Below are 23256 nucleotides of genomic sequence, written 5' to 3'. Positions count from 1 at the left end.
TGAAACTCCTTTTCAACAATATGATGAAGAGAAGACACAGACATTAACAGCATTCACAAAATAAATTAATAGCTCTGTTATGAATAATGGAAGACAACAATTATTCAAGCCAACAAGTATGAAGCAGAAATTAACAGAATCAATTTCACTTGAGTTAAATAAAGATTTTGTCATTTCTTTCCAACTTTAATAAAAAATGTGAGGTCCTATAAACTTTGGGTAAAAAACAACAACATGGGTTTCTTTTCATCATTTGGGAAAAGGTTGTTACTAACTGTTAAACTCCTTAAGTTTATTCACAATATGTTTTTTTTATAAATCTTTAATTAAATTGTTTCTTTTTCTTCTTTTATATGGTATATCAAATAAAAACTACATATTTACAAATAAGGGCGCATAGAGTAACTGCCAAAAAAGGTGATATTTTCAAATAAAAAAAGGATTATTATAGGAAAACAGGGTTTTCTTCTACCATATTACTGTAAAATGAATTGTGAGACACAGCAAACATTTTGAAACAGGATGATTAACTTTGACTTGGCAGATTTGAGGAGAATAAGGTCAGGTGACCCTAACTTTTCATCCACTAAAACACTGCCCCATTCTCAAAAAGACAAAGTTTGTTTGAATCTAAAGGGCGATATAACCGATCTATCTAATAAAGTGTAGTGATCAGATGTACTCTCCATGTCATCCTGGTTGTGCTTTGTCAGCAGAATTTTTTTCTTAAAAGGCTGCCTGTGACTGCAGATGTTCACAACCCCATCAGCCATGAGAGCGGTTGTGCTTGCCCTTACGCTGGCCCTTGTGGGTGAGTACGACTTTGGTTTTTACAAAAGCCTTATTTTTTAAGAAAGCAATTTTTATCAGACACTGAAAATTACTTTACATTTTGTGTCGTTTTAAAATAATCTCTATGAAATGGTTATTTTTAACAAAGAATTTAAAGTTAAATGTTGTGTATCATGGCACATTGGCTTTAAATTTCATTTCATTTATGTAAATAGCACATTGTTTTTAAACTTTTATCCAGTTTGTCATGAAGTAAGTTAAAGTTAAAATAAAATTCCTTTCTTTGAGCTTTTTTCTTTGCTAATGTTACAGTGCAGGCTAACTGGTTGATGTTTCCAGTTTTCCTGCTTTTTAAAGTCATATTATGACCCGAGTAAAATGTAATTTAATGTTCAATTAGATAAAGTTAATTTACAGACAAATTTAATTTAAAGACAAAATTGAAAACTGAAAAACATTTTTCAATTTCACTTCTGCCTTTTCAATGTTAAGTTTTTGAATTTTAAGGTATCTACAATAGAATAATATTACATTGGATTTTTCTAATTCTATAAAAAGTGCTAAAATGTTTGAAATTAGATTTAATAGTTTTACCATTTACTTGATGGATTACTGATTTCTTTTAAATTTTATTTCAGCCGGTCAACCTCATAACCTTGGTAAGTTCAGTACTTTTTTATGATCTTATTTTCATTTTTTCGATCAATATATGGCGACGGATAAAAAAAAACGAAAGACGTTGCATTGCAACATTTACCACAGCTAAAGTTAACTGAAAGTAAACTATCATGGTACAGTCTATCTGTTTCATAATTCATGGTTCAATATGATGTCAGATATAACTCGGATATTTTTGGGGATAAGGTGGAATACTTCTCACTTCTCTGAGTGAAATTGTTCTTACAGCTCCTGAGTTTGCTGCTGGCAGGACTTATGTTTACAAGTATGAGACGTTGCTCCTGGGCGGTTTGCCCGAGGAGGGTTTGGCAAAAGCTGGGCTCAAAATCAGCAGCAAAGTTCTCATCAGTGCCACAGCCGAAAATACATACATGCTGAAGGTAAAGATAAAAATCATGTTTAAAAAAACAATCCATTTCCATTTTAAACGCAAACTGACATGTTATAAATTTTATTTTCTCACTCTAGCTTGCGGAACCTGAAATCTTTGAGTTGAGTGGCATCTGGCCCAAGGATCCTTTAATCCCAGCAACCAAGCTGACTTCAGCCCTGGCAGCTCAGCTCATGACACCCATCAAGTTTGAGTACACCAATGGTGTTGTTGGGAAAATGTTCGCCCCCGAGGGAGTCTCCACAATGGTGCTTAACGTTTACAGAGGTATCCTGAATGTCCTTCAGCTCAACATCAAGAAAACACACAACGTCTATGAGTTGCAGGAGGTTTGTCAAAGATCCTTTAGCACTGATCCTAAATCCTTTACAGGAAGTTGAATCTCCCCGTAAATGTATTCTCTTCTCATCAGGCTGGAGCTCAGGGTGTATGCAAAACCCTCTATGCCATCGCTGAAGACGAAAAGGCTGAACGCATCCTTTTGACAAAGACCAGGGATCTGAACCACTGTCAGGAGAAGATCATGAAGGACTTGGGGTTGGCATATACTGAGAAATGTGCAAAGTGTCAGCAGGTAAGTTCAAGCCATTTTTGTGCAATGCAAAAGTATGAAATGTTGCATGAGATTAAGAAACTTTGTGGTTCATCTTCACAGGATTCAAAGAACCTAAGAGGAGCCACAGCGTACAACTACATCCTGAAGCAAGCTCCTAGCGGCATTGTAATCCTTGAGGCAGCTGTCAATGAGCTGATCCAGTTCTCACCTTTCACTGAGATGAATGGCGCTGCTCAGATGCAGACCAAGTATGTCAAAAGATACTAAGAATGTAATAGGCTATTGTTTGAAGGTGGTGGAGCTGCAGATGAACATTTCTCTGATTACTTTCAAGGCAATCCTTGGTGTTCCTTGAGATCCAGAAGGCCCCAATTGTACCCATCACAGCTCAGTATCTTCACCGTGGATCTCTGAAGTACGAGTTCTCCACCGAGCTCCTTCAGACACCCATCCAGCTCATCAAGGTCAACAATGTGCAGACCCAGGTATCGTCTCAGACTACTTCGGTGAAGCCATGAATGACAATATGTGAATCTCCACTATATTAAATGACTTCCTCTTCAATCCTGTGTTCTTACATGTAGATTGTAGAGATTCTGAACCATCTGGTCACCCACAACATGCAGACAGTTCACGAGGATGCCCCTCTTAAGTTTTTGGAACTCATTCAGCTCCTCCGCTCAGCCCGCTTTGAAGACCTGGAAATGCTCTGGAGCCAGTACAGAACAAGACCAGCCTACAGGTGACTTTTAATATTTGAAAAAGACAATATATGGCATGTGTACAGGTTCACTCACTCCATTTTCATCTTCCAGGCAGTGGATCCTGGATGCCATCCCCGTCATTGGAACTCCTGCAGCTCTGAAATTCATCAGGGAGAAATTCTTGGCTCATGACCTGACTGTTGCTGAAGCAGCTCAGGCTTTGGTTGCATCCATTCACATGGTGTCAGCAAGCACTGAGGCCATCAAGCAGCTTGAGGTGGGTATAAACAACAAATCAACATATAAACAACAAAGCAAGTTATTCTGGTGGCAATAAGAATGGATACACAACAATTTTCTCATCGTTGCTCTCTTCTAGGCCCTGGCAGTCAACAACAAAATAGTGGAAAGCCCAATTCTGCGTGAGATCATCCTCCTTGGCTATGGTACCATGATTTCCAAATACTGTGCTGAAATGGCTGTCTGCCCTGCAGAACTCATCAAGGTGATTCAACCTTGTTCTTTTCATATACTTTAAACTCTTCTGCACATTTCTGGATGAGAAATGGTTATTTTAATTTCTCATTTTCCTCATCAGCCCATCCAGGACCTCCTTGCAGATGCTGTTGCTAAAGCTGACACCCAGGAAATCATCCTGCTCCTGAAGGTTTTGGGTAATGCTGGCCATCCTTCAAGCCTTAAACCAATCACAAAGATCCTGCCCATCCACGGCACTGCAGCTGCTTCTCTGCCCATGAAAGTCCATGCTGATGCCATCATGGCACTGAGGAACATTGCAAAGAAGGAGCCCAGAATGGTGAACTCTTAACACTGAACTCTTAACACTGAAGAGTATTTCAAGCTATTCTAGTTTTTACATAAAACTCCGTACTCAGTTTGCTTTCTCCTGTAAATTAGATCCAAGAACTGGCTCTTCAGCTGTACATGGACAAGGCTCTTCACCCTGAGCTGCGTATGCTTGCATGCATCCTGCTGTTTGAGACAAGGCCTGCCATGGGTCTGGTGACAACTCTTGCCAACATTGTGAAGCAAGAGGAGAATCTGCAGGTGGCAAGCTTCACCTACTCACACATGAAGTCCCTGACCAGGAGCACTGCTGCTATCCATGCCTCAGTGTAAGAGCACAGTCTGATCCCCATTCATCATCAAGTCTATCTCCTCATGTCTGCTTACTCAGCTCTTTTATGTTTTCATTGCAGTGCTGCAGCTTGCAACGTCGCTGTCAAAATCTTGAGCCCAAAGCTGAACAGACTGAGCATGCGTTTCAGCAAAGCCATCCATGTGGACAGCTATTACAGTAAGGCAGATGTGACATCTGATTAATGTTACCTCAAGTTTCTTTTCTTTTCTGTAGCATCGACTAACATCAAACTTTTTCAGGTCCCTTGATGATTGGTGCTGCTGCCAGCGCTTTCTACATCAATGATGCTGCCACCATTCTGCCCAGATCTTTTGTGGCCAAGACCAGCGCCTACCTTGCTGGAGCTGCTGCTGATGTTCTGGAGGTATAAGGAAAAGAAAGTACCTGCTCTCTAAGGTATTCAATCAGAAATGTGATGTTTTTAACATGTTGAATTTGTCCTAGGTTGGAGTCAGAACTGAGGGACTCCAGGAGGCTCTTCTGAAAAACCCTGCACTGATCAACAATGCCGACAGGATGACCAAGATGAAGCGTGTCATTAAGGCTGTAAGCAATGAAACACACCAGGAAGTCACAAATACAAGGACAGATTAGAATATAATGGCGCATGATAAAACACAGCAAGCTATTGATGAGTTTGACGATGTTTTCCCTTTTTCCACAGCTCTCTGAGTTGAGGTCTTTACCCGCCAGAACACCTCTGGCCTCTGTCTACATCAAATTCTTCGGACAGGAAATTGCCTTTGCCAACATTGACAAAAACATAATTGACCAGGCCATTGCGGTACGACTCCAAAGTCAATGTCAAGACCAATTTCATAACAAATTGTTTATCATATTTTTTTGTGAGACACAATAGTAATGGTAAATTCCACCCTACAGCTCGCTACTGGCCCCTCTTTGCATACATTTGGTAAGAATGCCATCAAGGCTCTGCTGACTGGTGCATCCTTCCATGTTGCTAAGCCTCTGCTGGCCACTGAGGTGAGGCGTATCATGCCTACTGCTGCTGGTCTTCCAATGGAGCTCAGTCTGTACACTGCTGCTGTGGCTGCTGCAGCTGTCCAAGGTAAGCGGAAGCTATAAAACATCCACAGTTTAGCTTGTTATGGTATGGTTTCTTATTAAAAAAGGTGTTGTCTTGCTCATCTAATAGTGGAACCAAGAACGTTAAAAGTATTATACTAGGTGGTGATGCATGGTTTTATTTTTTTTCTTAGTCAAGGCCACCACAACACCAGCTCTGCCAGAAAACTTCCTTCTGACTCACCTTCTGAAGACAGACATTCAGTTTGAGACCGAGATCAGACCAAGGTATATACAATGTCTGACACATAAATGAGTTCAAAGAACATCATGTCATGAGATGTAACTTACAAATGTCCTCTGCTTCTAGTGTTGCTGTGAACACATTTGCTGTGATGGGTGTTAACACTGCCATGCTCCAGGCTGCGCTGATTTCAAGAGCTAAACTGAACTCGATTGTGCCAGCCAAGATCGCTGCAAGACTTGACATCAATGAGGGCCACTTTAAGATCGAAGCTCTGCCTGTTTCTGTGCCTGAAAACATTGCAGCTGTGCAGTAAGTCTGACTTTTTAAAACTCTGTCTGTACCCTGTAAGAAGTAGTTATCTTTTGAGCTTATGTGATTAAGTTCTTTTTCTTTCAACAGTGTTGAGACTTTTGCTGTGGCTAGAAACATTGAGGATCTTGCTGCTGCAAGAATCACTCCCATCATCCCTGCCAAAGTCTTGAAGCCTTTCTCAAGGGAGATTCTCACTTCTAAGCTTGCATCTGCTGCTGCTAGTTTTGTGAGCATTTAAACATTTGTCTTTTAAAATAACTATAAAAGTATCTACATTTACAAAATAATTATTATTTCATTCTTTTCATAGTCACAGTCCTCAGAGATCATTGACCAAGATGTGGCTGATGCCGAGCACATTGTGAAAACCAAAGCCGCTCAGTATGAGAAGAAGTACTGTGCTAAAGTTGCTGCCGTTGGACTGAAGGGCTGTTTCAAGGTTGCCACTGACAATGCCGCTTTCATCAGGGACATTCCCCTGTACAAACTGGCTGGAAAGCACTCTGTTATTCTTTCTTTCAAACCAAGTAAGTCTTCAGAATACAATACTTTTGCATTTTGTAGAAACAATGGCATGACGACTTCCAGTTGATAGGTGAATGCTCCAGTAAACTTTTCACTTTTTATACCATTCAGCCCTCTAACTTCCAAGCCAAAACAAAGCCTGTCTTTTTTCTCTTTTTTTCCTTTTCTTATTTCTCTAACTTTTCTCCTGACAAACCCTCTAACCCTGACGCACCGAAAGGTGCCAAGTCGAGCAAAATCCTGTGAAGAGCGATCAGATCTGGCCCACCAAATCGTAGAGATTGACAAGCAATATGCATAAATGACCTTTATAAAAAAACGACTGGAACTCAAAACCATATTTGACCTGCTTACAACTCATTCAATTGAACACTACCTTCTAAGAAAAAAAGGCCATGTTTTACATATATGGGGACAAATCTGAGAAAATGCTAGCTGACCAACGGCGATTATTTGATGTCATTTATTTGGCCTCTGAAAAAGTCCCTGAATGTGTCTTTTTCTCTTGATGCAGAGAAAGCATTTGATTGTGTTGAATGATACTACCTATTTGCTGTTCTGGATTAATTTGGTTTCAGACCGAACTTTACTTCATGGATTAAACTGCTATATTCTGCTATATTAAACTGGTTAATTCAACCTCTCTATGGGCTCATCATTGCTTAATCCAGTTCAAAGTGGTACATAGGGCTCATATTTCAAAAGCTGAAGCCTCCATCATCCATATGTACTGCTCATGCCTGAGCCTTAACAAGCACTGGGTGGAGATCTTTCACACTCTATCTCAGGTGTTTAATGTCAAATATTAATGGCATTAATGGCACCAAATATTAATGGCATTATTTAATTTCACTTTCAGTTGAAGGGGAAGTCATTGAGAGACTGGAGATGGAGGTTCAAGTTGGACCAAAGGCTGCAGAGAAGCTTATTAAACAGATCAATCTGAGCGAAGAAGAAATCGTTGAGGGCAGACCAGTCTTGATGAAGCTGAAGAAGATCCTGGCTCCTGGTCTGAGGAATCGCACCTCATCCTCCTCTTCTAGCTCAAGCAGCTCTCGCTCAAGCGTGAGCTCAAAGTCCTCTTCCAGCTCCTCATCTCGTGTCACCAGCAAGGCCATTGATGTAGCTGCTCGCAAAAGCAGAAACAGTAGGAGCAGCAGCAGCATCAGCAGCAGCAGCAGCAGTGGCAGTAGCAGCAGCAGGAGGAGCAGCAGCAGCAGTAGCAGCAGCAGTAGCAGCAGGAGTAGCAGCAGGAGCAGCAGGAGCAGCAGCAGCTCCTCCAGATCTGTGAGCAGCTCTTCTTCCAGGACCAGCTCCGCATCTAGCCTTGCATCACTCTTCAGTGCTAGCTCAAGCTCCTCTCGCTCCAGTGCTCGTGTCTCAAAGGTAAACACCTTAAGAATGTTTTGGGACTTTGCGTGAAAGAATATAAGTACATGTAACAGTTAGTGTGGGATCTGACAAAGATATTTCCTCTGAACAGAGAGTGGCTTATCCCCACAAGTTCCAGAAGGACCACAAGAAGCAGGTATGTTTAGATGGTGCTTTAACCAATGACAATGTATTATGCAGTTGTAACATGTTTTGACCTAAGTTGCAGCTTTCTCGTGGCGGCCTTTAACTTCCTTGCATTATTGTTGTAGGCTCTCACTTCTCAAGCAGCATTACTTTCCAAGAGCAGAAGCAGTGCCGCAAGCTTTGAGGCCCTCACTACACAGGTGAATCTTTGGTCATCTTAAATAAATTAAAAAACATCTTCAAATCTTTTCACTAATGGGTTTTGTTGATGTACTCCCGTGAATTAACCCCGATCGTTCTCACAGAACAAATTCCTTGGCAATGAAGCACCTCCTGCCTTTGCCATCATCGTCCGTGCTGTCAGAGCCGACAATAAGATGATGGGATACCAGCTGGCAGTGTACTTGGACAAACCTTCCACCAGAATTCAGATTATTCTGGCTGCCTTGGCTGCCGACAACAACTGGAAGCTCTGTGCTGATGGAGCTCTGCTGAGCAAGCACAAAGTCACTGTAAGATATTGTCTTGCTTATATAGATACAAGGACAAAATTTAAAAAGGCCTCTGTTAAAATCAGCCATCCTATCATTGCATCTGTCTCTCAATAGGCTAAAATCGGCTGGGGAGCAGAATGCAAGCAGTATGACACCATGATCACAGCTGAGACTGGTCTTGTTGGTCCAAGCCCTGCAGCTCGCGTCAGAGTTGCCTGGAATGACCTCCCTTCTGCCATTAAACACTACGCAAAGAAGTATGCAACTTCCAATGGACTGTTAACCTACTCACATGACTATGTGAAATGTCTGACATTTGGAAATTCTTTTACAGGATGTACGACCTCATTCCTGCTAACATGCTGCCTGGCTTGATTAAAGGAAAGGACGAAAACAGCGCCAATCAGCTATCAATGACAGTGATTGCCACATCTGACAGGACCATTGACTTCATTTGGAAATCACCAACAGTACTAATAATCAAATACTTCTCCCAAAATATAAAGTCACATTTGTTTTTGCATTTTGTTTCTAATAATTGTGAACTATTCTGTCCCCAGCGTACTTTCTATAAGCTGGCTTTGCATCTTCCCTACCCTCTGCCGCTTGATGGAATCAAAGGTCTCACCCCCTTCGATGGCTTAGCTGATCAAGTCCACTACTTGTTTGCAAAGGCTGCCGCAGGTAAGAGGTGACACCTTGTTTAATATGAAATCCACAAACATTAATTACTAACAATTTTCTTTCTTCATAGCCGAGTGTAGCTTCAACAGAGACGCACTGACCACATTCAACGGCAGGAAATACAAGAACGAGATGCCGTTGTCTTGCTACCAAGTTCTGGCACAGGATTGCACCAATGAGCTGAAATTCATGGTTCTGCTGAAGAAGGATCACATTGAACAGAACCACATCAATGTGAAAATTGCTGACATGTGAGTGTACATTAAAAACAAGAATGAATCTGTGGTTTCCATCCACAAGGCGGAAAAACTAAATAACATTATCGCTTCTGCGCTTATAGTGATATTGACCTGTACCCGAAGAACACTGACGTGATCGTGAAGGTCAATGGAATGGAAATACCCATCAACAACCTGCCTTACCAGCATCCTACAGGTACACAAAGTTTAAAATTATTTTCATGTGATGTATTTAAATTAGTTTGAAGTAAAGGATTATGATCCGGTTGTTTGATCTGTCAGCCAAAATCCAGATCAGACCAAAGGGTGAGGGCATCTCTGTGTACGCTCCCAGCCTTGGTCTTCATGAAGTCTACTTTGACAGGAACTCATGGACGGTAAATGCAACATTAACTATGGACAAGTTTATGCAAAATTAACATCTTTTCCTTTAAATATAAAGTTTTTTTTAGTATAAATGGATTTCCAGGCTTACAACTTTGACCTCTGAGAAAAAAGATAAAGATCTTTCAAGAGCTGTTACACTTTCGATGACACTTTTCGTTCGATCTTCTCATGCAGGTTAAAGTGGTGGACTGGATGAAGGGACAAACCTGTGGACTCTGTGGAAAGGCTGATGGGGAAGTCAGACAGGAGTACCGCACACCCAACGGACGTGTGACCAAGAGCGCAGTCAGTTATGCTCATTCCTGGGTTCTGCCTGCCGAGAGCTGTAGGGACACCACTGGTGAGACACAATGGTTCATTGACAGCAACACTCATTTTTAGCTTTAACTGCATTTGGTTAAAGCAAGTCTTTTGAACACGTAATGATGATCAACACCTTTCTTTCACAGAGTGCCGTATGAAGCTTGAATCTGTGCAGCTGGAGAAGCAGGTGAACATCCATGGCCAGGAATCCAAATGCTTCTCTGTTGAGCCCGTGCTGCGCTGCCTGCCCGGCTGCTTCCCTGTGAAGACCACCACTGTCACTATCGGTTACCACTGCATGCCTGCTGGTGAGTCTGCAAGAAATCCTAGCTGGTTCAAGAGACAGAATTTGAGAATATGGAGAAAAATTACAGTTCCTAATCGCTCTTCTCCCCTCACTTGTACAGAGTCTGCCCTGAATCGCCCCGAGAGTCTGAGCAGCATCACCAACAACAGCGTGGACCTGAGGGAAACAGCAGAGGCCCACCTAGCCTGCAGCTGTACTGCTCAGTGTGCTTAATAATATTGTCCTATGTCAGTCACTTACATGTTTATCTTGAAATAAATTTTTATCAGCTCTTGACTGCATCTCAAATTAAGTTTCTGTTCAAGTTCTTTCATTTATACTGACTTCACAGAGCTACTGCAATGTATTACATGCAATATGTGAGAACTTGTCAGCTGTCAAATTCATATTTATTACAAATAGGGGGCATAAGCCTATATCACCAGAGTAACTGTTAACTGTAGCTGCTGTTAGCTAGTAAGCCTAGTTAACTGTGCAGCTACCAGCTAGCTTGTATTAGCTGACTCTGCTTGGACTGGGAGCTCTGAGAACCAAGGGATTGTTGGTGATGTTTACTATCGGACTATCACCTCTTCAAGTACAAACAGACTAGGGGCTAACTGTTTAGCATGCTAACTTAAATAGATATCTCTGCGACATAACATCAAGTGTTATTTCATCACATTCTATTGATACCTAATTATAGGTGATTTACGAATGTTTTAAACTAACATTCTTACAAACAGACTGCTGCAGGAGTGGGTCCTAAAACCTAGAAAATAAAATAGCACTTCCAGTTCCCTCTTCTTGAAGTCTATGGGTTTTCTGAATGGGTTTTCTGTTAAATATGTGAAAAGGTCTATGCTTAAAAAAAGCTAGAGTTATTTTCATATTTTGTTCTACAACATAAAATACAGTCCGTCGGGGACACTGAATGGCATCATGCCGAACATGGAGACACATCTTCTCACTAGCCCGTCTTTACAGTTGGACTTCAATTGCAAACTATTCCAACTATAACTTTAAAACTTGATAAATTGTGTATAGTATTGCGTAGTAAGACACTTAGTGTTGTTGACATTAAACTCATGCAACTGCAATGTAGTTTGCCACAGAGCAATAAACCAAAATCCAATGGAAAAATCCCATAAGCTTTATATTGAGGGAGCCAAGGCAATGCTAATTGTTGTTCGCCTACAAAATATGTCATCCCTGCAGCATCCTATAGGTGTTGTTCACCATCAGACTTGGAATACAAACAAGCTTGGGGCTAGCTGTTTAGCATGCTTACTTCATGCTTACTACTTCAATAGATATTTCTGCAACACAATACACAGACATCTGACATTATTTCTTCACATTCTGTTAATGATTTTAGCTAATTCTTTAGTTTTAACTAGAATTCTTGCATATTGCATCCATCCATTATCTGAAACATTATCTGACATTGGGCGACAGTGGGGTACACCCTGGATAAGTCGCCAGTTCACCACAGGGCTGACATATAGGGACAAACAACCACACCTACAGACAATTTAAAGTTACTGATTAACAATTAACCTAACTTTTGCATGTCTTTGGCTTGTTGGAGTAAGGCAGAGTACCCAGAGAGAACCTGCAGACTCCACACAGAAGGGCCCTGCCTGGTCTCAAACCCAGGTCCTTCTTGCTGTGGGGCAACAGCGCTAACTAATGTGTCACTGTGCTGCCCTTACATGGAACAGTTTGGGAGATTTATACCATTATTGTTCAAAAAGATAATGTGCAAAATGCTCTCAACAGACACCTCCAGAGAAAAACTGGAAGTCATCACTCCCAAAAATCATAATAGGCTACTGGGTTGAGTATTTCTTCAATGTCGATTCATTTTTACATTTCCAACCACTACTGTAGTTGATTGTTCTCAAAGAGTTTCAGTTACAACTTTCTGTGGTCACGGTATTGAGTACATTTCTGTGATAATGTACTTTAATGCTCCGTAACAAGAACGCAAAATCATCCCTGTACAATATCTGCACACTTGATATAAACAACAACGATGCTTGTCAATACTGCAAGACAGTTCAGCTCAAAATGACAAAGTAATTTATTACAGTACTTACTTAAGTACTGGTCTGTCCTGTTGAATTGCTGCTTACTGTGTGGTTTAGTCTTCATTTTGATAAGTTGACAGCAATGATTGGAACAGGACAGGTGACGCAGTGCTGTTGATCAGTGACTCAGCATTGTTTCTGATAGAGGTCAATAAAGGTCAAATGACAAGAAACTTGTGTTTCAAGACTGTATAATGAATATTTCAAAAGTATGGGATTGTCTAGAATACATCATGGTACGTTCCTGTGGTTACAATCAGTCTAATCTGTCAATATAAAGAAACTAAAATAAACATGAATTTAAAAAGAAAATGGTGAGAGGAGTTTACATTCATGTTGACATCAGAGTGATCTCACCTCAGTGCCAGTGTCTACAACACATTGTGTAATTTGTTAAATTTCACAGCCTTTTCTTCCTATTTCACATCGTACATTACCTGCCGCTAATACAACAGTTACTAGAAAACAATGTTGTAACCACATTTCTATGTTAAACAAAAACAACATACATTCATATCTTACCCACTTTTCTTATTGCATTCAGCGAAACAGCAGCATTAAATCTACACTATAAACCATTGTGCCAGGTGATGAGTGTAACATGAAGAACCGAAGCTGGAAAGCTGTGATATAAACGGCAACATTTAGGCAAGTTTAGGTGCAACAGCCACCACTAACAAGTCCCAGGACACAGGATCTTTTGTGGCACATCTGCATTGCCAAAAAAAATACTAGCTTCGGATAAGGATCCTAGACATGACATAAAGACTGAAGATTTACAGTATCACATAAATAAATAAATACATGTATCACAGTCAATAAACAGGTGCACGGAGTGCTGCTTGGGTGTGTAAAATGTATCACATTTATCACATAATCTAAAAAATAAAACAGATAGTTATTAAAAAAGAAACAGATAACAAATTTTCCCTCAGTCTCACAGAACACTTCACATGTGCACAGCTATTTGATCATTGATTACAGTTCATCTGCAAGTGTTTGGCATAAACAGTTGAGGTGTATTTCTAAAATACTACAAATCAAGAATTAACTGACAACAATAATTCTGATGACGACGGCTTCATATAGAGCTGTTCTTTTCCTTTGTGTGGCTGCTGTGCTCTTCACTGTCGTTCCACTGTTTGTGTCGAACTGGAGCCTTTCCATTAAAAAAGACGCTGGATTCTTCTGCATGGTCAGTCTTTGTCTTTGGTTTGGTGGAGCTGAAACATGAAAATTGACAGTCGGCATTAATTAACAGGTAAAGCCTGTCATGATTTGCATTATTTCACAAACCACTGTGCAAATAAAGACACTGTACCCGTTCTCTGGAATAAGGCAAAGTGTGCGATACAGGTCTGCTGTCGACGATGTGTGTGGGACACATCTGGGTGTGGGCGAGTTTGTGCCAGACGGGCACCTGATTAGCTTTTCTGGAGCTGACGCAGCACTCGCCTTTGTTTCAGCTGCGAAGAAGAGATTCAAGTTTAATTATTTTATTGATCTCGTCAGGAAGGTGACTTGTTGATATAAAAAACATCAAGCAGGGGAACAAAATTTTAATATGAACCCGCTTTGTAAAAAAATAATAATAATTCAGTTAGATGAAACAGTTGGGGTAAAAAAGATTGGCACATTGTTCAGACTATTCATAATCCATAAGTATCATTATTCTTCAGTTTATAAATTACAATTAATTATTCAACAATTAAGGATTCCAATATCAGGACATTGGTGAACAGGACCAGTACATTGTAAAACAACAGACACTCACATAATAAAAAGGCACTTTTAGACTTTGACATCGGGGGTTTCTTTGAGTCAGGAAATGGACTCAAGTTTAAAAACTGGTGTTTGAGCCACGTTGCCCGATCCTCCTCAAAAGCCTTCCTCTGCAAGTTAAACCAGACGCAAGTCATTTCAAAAACAGTCACTTTTTAAACTTAAAGCGAGCACAAAGACATAAACAAGGCATCTTGGCATACAGAGTAAAATGTGTTGTATTCCCTAACTTCTATTCCATACAAATTTCTGGACAATTTTTACAAATCACCTCGTGGCTCAGTCTTATAGCTGCTTCAGTGAAGTTCCTCCTCTCCCGCTCAAAGATCGTCCTCTGTTCCTCCAACGTCTTCCACTCATCTCTGAGGCGCTCTTTCTCCTGCAGCATGTAGCAGTCGCTCAGCAGCGACGCTGTCTCTTCATCACATGGAGAGCTTAGCTGCTGCTGCAAGAAAGATGGAACAGGCAGGATTTTAAAAAAAAGAATAGCAATTTTATGCAACAAAGATAATAAATTGGTATAAGACAAAATGTCATGGGTCAACTGATGTTTAAACAAGCAGTTTAAAATGTAAAACCCTCGAACTCCTACTAAAAACTCTCCAGGGAGATTAATAGCTAAAAATTCATGGTAGCTTTGGTCTTACCTGCAGGAGCTGCTGCTGTGTTTGAATAAAGTCTTTGCACTGCTGGATCTCCAGCTTCAGTCTGTCCATCTCCTCCTTGTGAGTCTCTTGGGAGACAGCATCACTATTTCTACTCCCGCCCGTCTGAGCCAAAGATGCTAACAAAAAACCCAAAAACCAAGAAAATCACATTTTAATGTTTACATCCATCATTTACAGTCGTCCTCAAAATTATTCATACCCTTGCTAATTTTTGTGATTTTCTATTTTTGTGATGAAATGACTGCATTTTTTCAAGTTTGTTTATGAGGTATACTTGACCAACAAGTGAAAGAATGACAACAATACACAATTCAAGAAATTCTTCATTTCAGGGGTATTTTATTCATGGATTCCCAAAAAATGCCATGTTCAAAATTATTCATACCCCTGACAATGTCTCTACAAAAATCTTTGTCCTGTGGTTATTTCAAAATGTTACAATGGAATAAATACCATTAACATTGTTGAACAAATGTTAAACACTGATTTAAAAAAATAGCATCTTTCCAGAAGAGTATAAATAGAGGAAAAGTGGTCTGGTCATTCTCAATTTCTGGTCATCATGGTCAAGAAGAAGGAGCTCAGTAAAGACCTACGTCGACATCTTGTGCGTGCCCACAGTGAAGGAAAGGGTTACAAGGCCATTTCAAAGCAGTATGATGTCCCTGTGGCAACCGTCCAGAGCATAATTAACAAGTACAAGAAATTCAATACTGTTAAAAACCTCAGCGGGCGTGGCAGGAAGCGTAAGGTGTCCCCCAAACTTGCCAGGAAAATATGCCGAGAGGTCAACAACAACCCCCAGACCACAGCCAAGGCCCTAATTGAAACGCTTGACCAATCAGGGACAAAGGTCTCACAGTCCACCATTGAGCGAGTCTTGCACAGAGGAGGTCTCCATGGACATAGGCCTCGGAAGACACCGCTGCTCAGGAGGAAAGGTGCAGGCTCGCCTGGCCTTTGCTAGAGGTCATTTGAAGCGAGATGCCAGCTTTTGGTCAACCATCCTGTGGTCTGATGAGACCAAGTTGGAGTTATTTGGCCATATGGATGCTCAATATGTCTGGAGGAAGAAAGGCGAAGCATATAAACCAAAGAACACTGTGCCCACAGTCAAGTACGGTGGTGGAAGCATAATGCTATGGGGATGCTTCTCTTCCAGTGGCACAGGGAACCTAGTCAAGGTCCAAGGAATAATGAAAAAGGAAGATTACATCAGGATCCTTGATGAAAACTTGAAGGAATCTGCTGAGAAACTACAGCTTGGCCACAACTGGACGTACCAGCAAGACAATGATCCCAAACACACTGCCAAGGTAGTGAAGAAATGGTTCAAGGACAATGATGTCAACGTCCTAGAATGGCCAAGTCAGAGTCCAGACCTGAATCCCATCGAGAACTTGTGGCATCACTTGAAGACCAGAGTGATGGCTAGGAAACCGACCAACCTGACCCAGCTTGAGGCTTTCGCAAAGGAGGAATGGGCAAACATCCCACAGGAGACATGCAGGAAGCTTGTGGACACATACAAGAATCATCTCAAAGCAGTCATAAAAAACAAAGGCTATGCTATTGACTATTAAAGAAAGACATTGGACTAGGGTATGAATAATTTTGAACATGGCATTTTTTGGGAATCCTTGAATAAAATACCCCTGAAATGAAGAATTTCTTGAATTGTGTATTGTTGTCATTCTTTCACTTGTTGGTCACGTATAACTCATAAACAAACTTGAAAAAATGCAGTCATTTCATCACAAAAATAGAAAATCACAAAAATTAGCAAGGGTATGAATAATTTTGAGGACGACTGTATGTATTGATTTTAAACATGAAGTAAGGATCCAGTCTAGTGTGTCAAATCGGAGAAACAGACTAAGTAACAGCATTTTACAAGAGATCAGAGCAGTGGCTTCAGTATATAATATACTCATATTTTGGTTGCTGTGAGTTTCTCTTTTCATTGTTCCTTGTTCTATGACTTTAATCTTTTTTGCCACAATAATAGTAAAACAATGCAGAAACAGACTCGGTTGTGGAATCCTTACATGACAACGACATAAAGTGGCATTCCTTCATGTATAAAGGTCAAACAGTGACAGAGCTGCATGAGGGCTACCTTGGCTGTCCAATCTTTCAACGTGGCTCTTCAGTCTTCTCCACTGGAGGCGAATACTGTTGGTCAGCTTCTCCCGGGCGTGAACACAATACAACTCTACGCTTTCTTTACTAGAATCAAACACTTCCTCTTCATCCTCTGAGTCAGCCTGACAATGACAATGAAAATATTTTTCTATTTATAGTAGTATCATAGTAGTAGTAACATGGCATCTTTTTCATCTCTGCAATGACTATTTACTTTTCCATAAAAAAGGAAATCAAACTAATCCTTCTATATACAGTCACAGTATCTTAAAAAAGTTTTATTTCACCTCCAAAGTTATATTTAGCAAGATCTATGGCAGGTTTACGCAGGAGCAGATCATTTCTAAATGTGATAGAAATACATTGATATTGCACAGAATTAAAATTTGGTTGCAACAAAATTAAAACATGTGGAGATACTCATTTTTGAAAATGAAAGTTTCTTCTTTCAGGTAAAATATATATATACTTATTTTTTTATATATATTGATTAATATATTGATTAATACAGACACAAACTGGGACACCAACTGGGAAAAGTTCTGAATTCTAAGTGATTTGGCATGGAATGACCCTGTAGTCAGGTTGAACGTTGAAGTCAGAGCGCTGAAGTAGCATCTCTCATTTTACTGCTAAATGTTAGCAAGATAAAAGAGAAAAACAACTTGTCCTACCTGTGCACCATCATCTTGATATTTGTCGCCCTTCAGGATCGGCTTCTTTGAACTCAGAATAGACACCATGTCCTTTTTCATCTGCTGCAACACTTTATTCAACTCTGCATTTTCCAGCAGCAGCTCCCTTTGTCGGGTGTCATAGTCGCTCAGCAGAGTCTTATACATCTCAGCCTCATGCCTTGGGATCAGAAAGACAATCATCTATGTTTATTTATCGGTTATTATCTCATGTGATACATCTTCAGAGGAAATTAATTAAAGCTTAAGTAACATTCAGGATTCATTCAGCAGCACCACCATGTTTGAAGCCTGTGTTCCTAAAATAAATCTGTGTCACCTAGAAAACTGACAAAGGAGCTGGTGTGCAACTTGTCTAAGATGCAAAAGAAAGTGAGTAGTACTTTTTGTATGTTACAGAGTACAACTCTTTCAAGACAAAGTTCATAGATACTGTAAAATGACATAACTTACTTTGCTTCTGTCTTTTCAGTTTTCCAAAGACTTCTCTTCCCATCAGCTCTTCCAATGTTGTTTAATACATCAATAGCTGGAAGCAAAGGTCAAATATAGGATATCAGAGAGAAAGGTGTGAACATTTGAGTGTGTAAAGACAGTGGTTTAATCTCAAAATGTCAAATGTTGGGGCAAAGGATTAGGTGAGGCTGGACTGATTCTATTAACCTTGTTTCTTCTCTTTTTTGTCGACCAGAAGTTGATTCAAGCGCTCCTTCAGTTTGGTGAATTCTCTCTCTTTCCTTTTCATCTCATGATTATACTGGCTGGCCCGGCTTGCAATTATGTTTTGAAGTTTTTGCACCTGGCAGGGGGGAGTAAAACAAGTGTGTACTGTTGTTAATATTGTCGTGTCTGTAGCTGGGACAAAAAACTGACTGTGGATTAACTCAACATTGTCAGGGGCAGTATTAGCAAATAATGTACCTCTTCTTTTTCATTTTTCAGGCAGTTTTGCAAACTCTTCACTTTTAGCTGCAGTTGTCGCTCTCTCTCAAGGAGTCCTGTGTTTTCTCTTTTAGACAGTTCAAGCTGCTCCTGTGATAACAGAATAACATTGACATAGACATGGGCACTTAATATCAGAGTTAATGTTTTCAGTATTACCAAGCAACTCTTGAGGTGCTTAGCTTTGGTTCCGCATTAGCTTTATGATTTATATTTTCATATTAAGATGGAGGTGTAAATGTTACTATACTTTTAGCCGAGTGCTGGTGAGCTGCAGGTAGTCGACATTGCTGCTAGACTTCAGCTGCTCCACTTCCATGTTTTCCAGGCTCCGGAGGCCCCTGAGGTGCATCTGAATCAGGTCATACATGCAATTTAGCACAGCCACAACATTCATCTCTGAGCTGCCGCCCGACTCTGTCCAAACTGGTGGGAGGCCGAGAGATGACACCTCCTGTACCAGGGAGAGTAGAGGAAAAAAATTAAATGATTACAGCCATATTGTACATGTCTTAGACCACTAAACACAGGCATTTACATACCAATAACTATGCTAATAATACATCAAAGACACATGTGAGGTTACCAACCTGATTGATGTGTGATCGACATTCTTGCACGTTGTGCTCTGTGCAGAAGGTACTGAGCATGTAAGACTTTCTGTGCAGTGGCAGCGATGATTGGCTAAACTGCCTCAAGGGGGACGTTCTACATTCAGAGCTGCTGCAAATGTCCTTGTCTTCTGAGGAAAAAAATGTCTGTCAAACATTCTTTATATGTATACAGTGAGGCCCAAGCTAAATTTTTAATGCTTGACACAACAATGATAACCCATATATATAGTTAATGTTACAGGTGAAAAACCAACATTAGCAATAATCTGTTAGTTTAACCTGTTCCTGACTCACAAAGTCTGAGTACAACAGACAACATGTCTCCTTAATACTGCATATTCATTGCTCTTCAAAAATGTCAAAAATCTGAACTCACCCAGGGACGACTCTGGCATTGTTGCAGTGCAGCCTTCAGGCTACGTGTCTGGATCATCTATTACATGTGCACGATACACAAAGCTCGCCACAAGATCCACCTACGCACTCCACTCCTGAAATAGAGGGTCAGATTAACGGTGCTCATTAAACACAGTCTGGATTACAAGGCAATGGAAGTAAACATGCAGCAATGAGGGGAGGAAACACGCAGTAACCTAAATAACACAGTGTGTGAGGACAAAAGCTAATTCATTTATCAAACGCTGGCAGCGAGCTAAACTATACACTTACTATGACTGTTATCGTTGCTGTGGGTGTCACTGCTGAGTATTTAACAGGCTGCATGTTGCTACCAGAGCCTGCATCTCATCCCAATGCTCTTATCATCAGCTGATCAGACTAATCCCAGACAGACAGTATGGTGACTTGTCTGCAGACCCATACAACAATACACACAATGAAAAAAATGTTTGTCTTGTAGGAGTAGTGCTTGTGTTTTTAACAAATAAACACACTTTATAGAGCTATTACTAAAAACTGCTAGACTAGGTTCCAAGGTGTGACCATTTTGGTCGCACATGCATCCCAAAATCTGTCAAGTCCGACTTAACGATTTTATTGAACGCACCGGTGCGCCTGAAATTTAACAGTTTATTTCTTTAGCAATTTAGGTTATCACATTTTCTTGTTGCATGTATTTAAATGAAGAAAAACATGTATTTGCAACTTTATTCCGTTTTTTTTTTTTCACAAAATGTGTTAAGAAATTAAAATGTATTATTGGGTGCCCCTAAATTACATGTTGGTGCACCTTAATGAAAAAGTTATAGTGTTCTTTTATAAAGAAAACTTTATGAACTATTTATAAATTCCGTCATGAAAAAGCTGCGGCTCATGACCAACTCAGGGGACCTACTCTTTGGTTTCAGTGATACTTAATCAACCTGGCCAGACAGATGGCAGGCCTACAGCCCCACAGCTTAAGAAGCCTAGACCCTTCTTAGACTGACTACTCCACAAGTGTTAACCTTTAACTGATTAGTCAAACTTCTTTACAGTATAAAGTCTCCAAAGAATTGACATTGGTTTGTGATCCCTAAGAGGCATGTAGTTTAAGAATATCTAAGTGACATTTTAAATTCAACCAAGAGGGATGACGGGATCACAGGACACTCATACTGATCTGTCAGCATTCAGTTTTTAGCTAAACCTGGCTAAAACTAATATAGTCTAAAAAAAACAGAGCTGACATAAATAATACCTCAATAAATTGCATTACATTCTTTATGATTTGGTGGGCTGGACATCATTCATCACTCACAGTTTTTTATGTTTAAAGTTATACTAGGTAAACTTCCAAATTACCTCTGTACTCTTCTCTGTCTGCTCTGCAAGTTACCAGCTTCGCTCCTGCAGATGTTTGCTTTTTTAATAACCCCAGGTGTTGACAGATTTAGGAAAAAAATGCATTTTCATTATGCACCTTGCTCATGGAATAACTAAGGACATCAGGAATGTGGAGAGGCCACTGTGTTCGCATAGCTGTTCTTTTGTTTACTGTAGATTTTTGTGTACAGTATCGTGTTTCATATGTTGTATTTTGCTATGTTGTGCTTTTGGCTGCTACCTCGTTTTTAACATTATACCTTCATGAAGGTAGGATTTATTGCAGGGCTGTTGTTTTAAGACTCCATTAGATTTAGCTAGGTGCACCTAATAAACTAACATACATTTATAGGCATTATATCCTAGTGTTTGTGAAATGTCACAATATCTATGCAGTCCATTTGAAGTCACTTTAGTGCTCTTGAAAGGAAAATGTTTGCAATAAAACTTTAAAGTGTCATCTCAGCAACTTTATAATTACTGGAACTCATCAGAAAAGGTAGTGGGGGGGGAACCCAACCCAAAACACAGATTTAGAAGGACAGAAAATATTAGCTTAATTTACCTCACTTCTAGTTAGCTACATGCCTCCGGTAAGCTAACGAAGTAAACAAAATGCTTAATGTGTCACATTATTTATGCTAGCGTTAAGTTACTGTATTAGCCACATACACATGTAACCTAGCTGAGTTAACGTCGTGTTGTTGAGGAGATATTTCGTAGACGTGTTTTGTTACTCAGCCATCGTTGTGCAGCTCTTTGACACCAAACGTCAACGTTACACACTGAGTGCCCCAAACCTCAAAACAATCTGACATTGAAGCCGAGCGGCTCTGGCTATTTTAGCCAAACAAGTTGACGAGATACGGAAGCAGACGTGTAAAATGTTGACGTTATGAACAAATAGGTGTGTAAAAGTGTTTAAAATACTTACTTGACGTAGCAGTTTGTAATGTATTCCTCAGCTCCTCCTTGCTTCAGGACTCTGCAGCTCCTTAATCCAAGTCGAAAACGTCCGAATGACAGACTACACACCAGGGCACGCAAACCAACCAGCACGCTAATTGGCCGACGCGTTGTCTAGCAACCAAGCACGGCTCAATATGATTGGCCCTTGGCTGTAAGACGCTTCAAGTGTTTTTAGGGGAATATTATTAATTTGGGCATTAAGACATGGCTATCATCAAACAAACTAGAAAATAATTTCTTAATCATGTAGGTGATTTATTGTGCTATATTCAGAAATATCAGCCAAAGTCAAGAAGGATCAAGATTTCAAAAAATGTCTTGCCTTACAGATAAATGCACCATAATAATGGGGGAGAAAAAATGAAGCTTCAAAGTAACTTTATTGTAATTTATATAATCACTGAATAAGACCAGTGAAGTTAAACAGCTTATTGCGCCCCACAGTCAGCAACACCTTACAAAAATGACTACAGACAGACAACTGTACATTCTTATTTTACAAATACAACTAGTTCAGTTGAGTTGGCTATGTGTTTTCTGTGTATTAAATCTATGCTGCATCAACAAGGCATGCACAATTTTGTTCAAGGCAAACCACATCATTTGGAAATCATAAGAAGCATTAAAGGGGACACTGTAGTTTTGGAGAAGAAATTCAAACTCAGAATTTTAATATTTACAATATTAATCAGGTAATAATATAAACTCAGAGATGTTTATTTGTTCCATAATTGAATAAACAAGCTGTTCTCAGAGGAAAATAGGGTCCCTGGAAAACTGTTTGAAGCTAAAAAAGTGGCAGGGTCTGCCAAATATAAACAAAGTAAAACAGTATGAAACTGTGTTGTCCTTTATTAGTAGTATTACAGTAGTATACTAGTAGTAGTATAGTAGTAGTATAGTATTACAATTCTGAGTTTACATTTCTTCTCCAAAACTACATAGTGCCCATTTAATGTAGAAGAAAACAAAAATGCTTGTGTTGTAAAAATACAAACAAAACGCTACATGAGAGAAAAAAAATAATAGGCAAAATTATGATTAAAACAGAATTTTCTCAATCCTGGCACATTTCTCTGCATATTTTTTTTGTACATTATTCCCAGCATGTGCAAAGAAATGATAATTATAAAATAATGATAATGTTATTTGACTATCTCCATAGTTTTCTTTTTTTTAATATTGTGCTTTTCTGGTTATTTCTACAAATTAATCTCAGAGGGATTTTACTTGTCATCATTTTAATTGTCATCATCACTTCTTGTCACAACAATGAAACC

General features: G+C 39.8%; 2 protein-coding genes across 2 annotated transcripts; one reads left to right on the top strand and one right to left on the bottom strand.

The window, feature by feature from the left end:
• Nucleotides 1-771: 771 nt before the first annotated feature.
• Nucleotides 772-10613, top strand: LOC141004492 (vitellogenin-1-like). Its single transcript, XM_073476003.1, has 34 exons — nt 772-811; nt 1431-1451; nt 1699-1850; nt 1939-2190; nt 2274-2435; nt 2517-2665; nt 2752-2902; nt 3002-3159; nt 3233-3398; nt 3501-3626; nt 3720-3938; nt 4040-4257; nt 4342-4439; nt 4523-4647; nt 4728-4829; nt 4948-5067; nt 5166-5352; nt 5504-5597; nt 5680-5865; nt 5956-6094; nt 6179-6395; nt 7253-7779; nt 7877-7921; nt 8037-8111; nt 8217-8423; nt 8520-8662; nt 8740-8875; nt 8966-9089; nt 9160-9340; nt 9430-9524; nt 9611-9705; nt 9890-10055; nt 10165-10326; nt 10426-10613. Exons 1-34 carry the CDS (start codon nt 772-774, stop codon nt 10536-10538), a joined length of 5151 nt encoding a protein of 1716 aa, XP_073332104.1. The 3' UTR covers nt 10539-10613.
• A 2865-nt stretch (nt 10614-13478) lies between these two features.
• Nucleotides 13479-22020, bottom strand: LOC141005240 (afadin- and alpha-actinin-binding protein-like). Its single transcript, XM_073477041.1, has 14 exons — nt 21942-22020; nt 19620-19734; nt 19220-19368; nt 18880-19083; nt 18609-18719; nt 18351-18486; nt 18141-18216; nt 17667-17847; nt 16967-17114; nt 14827-14963; nt 14451-14624; nt 14172-14289; nt 13719-13863; nt 13479-13620 (listed from the first exon to the last, which is right to left on the bottom strand). The coding sequence occupies exons 2-14, from the start codon at nt 19636-19638 to the stop codon at nt 13479-13481; spliced, it is 1740 nt and encodes a 579-aa protein (XP_073333142.1). The 5' UTR covers nt 19639-19734; nt 21942-22020.
• Nucleotides 22021-23256: the final 1236 nt, after the last annotated feature.

The sequence above is a fragment of the Pagrus major genome, chromosome 11 (genome assembly GCF_040436345.1).
Source record: "Pagrus major chromosome 11, Pma_NU_1.0".
In the NCBI taxonomy this organism is placed as follows: domain Eukaryota; kingdom Metazoa; phylum Chordata; class Actinopteri; order Spariformes; family Sparidae; genus Pagrus; species Pagrus major.
The sequence above is the reverse complement of the archived record's forward strand: the minus strand, read 5'-3'. Positions and strand labels throughout refer to the sequence as shown.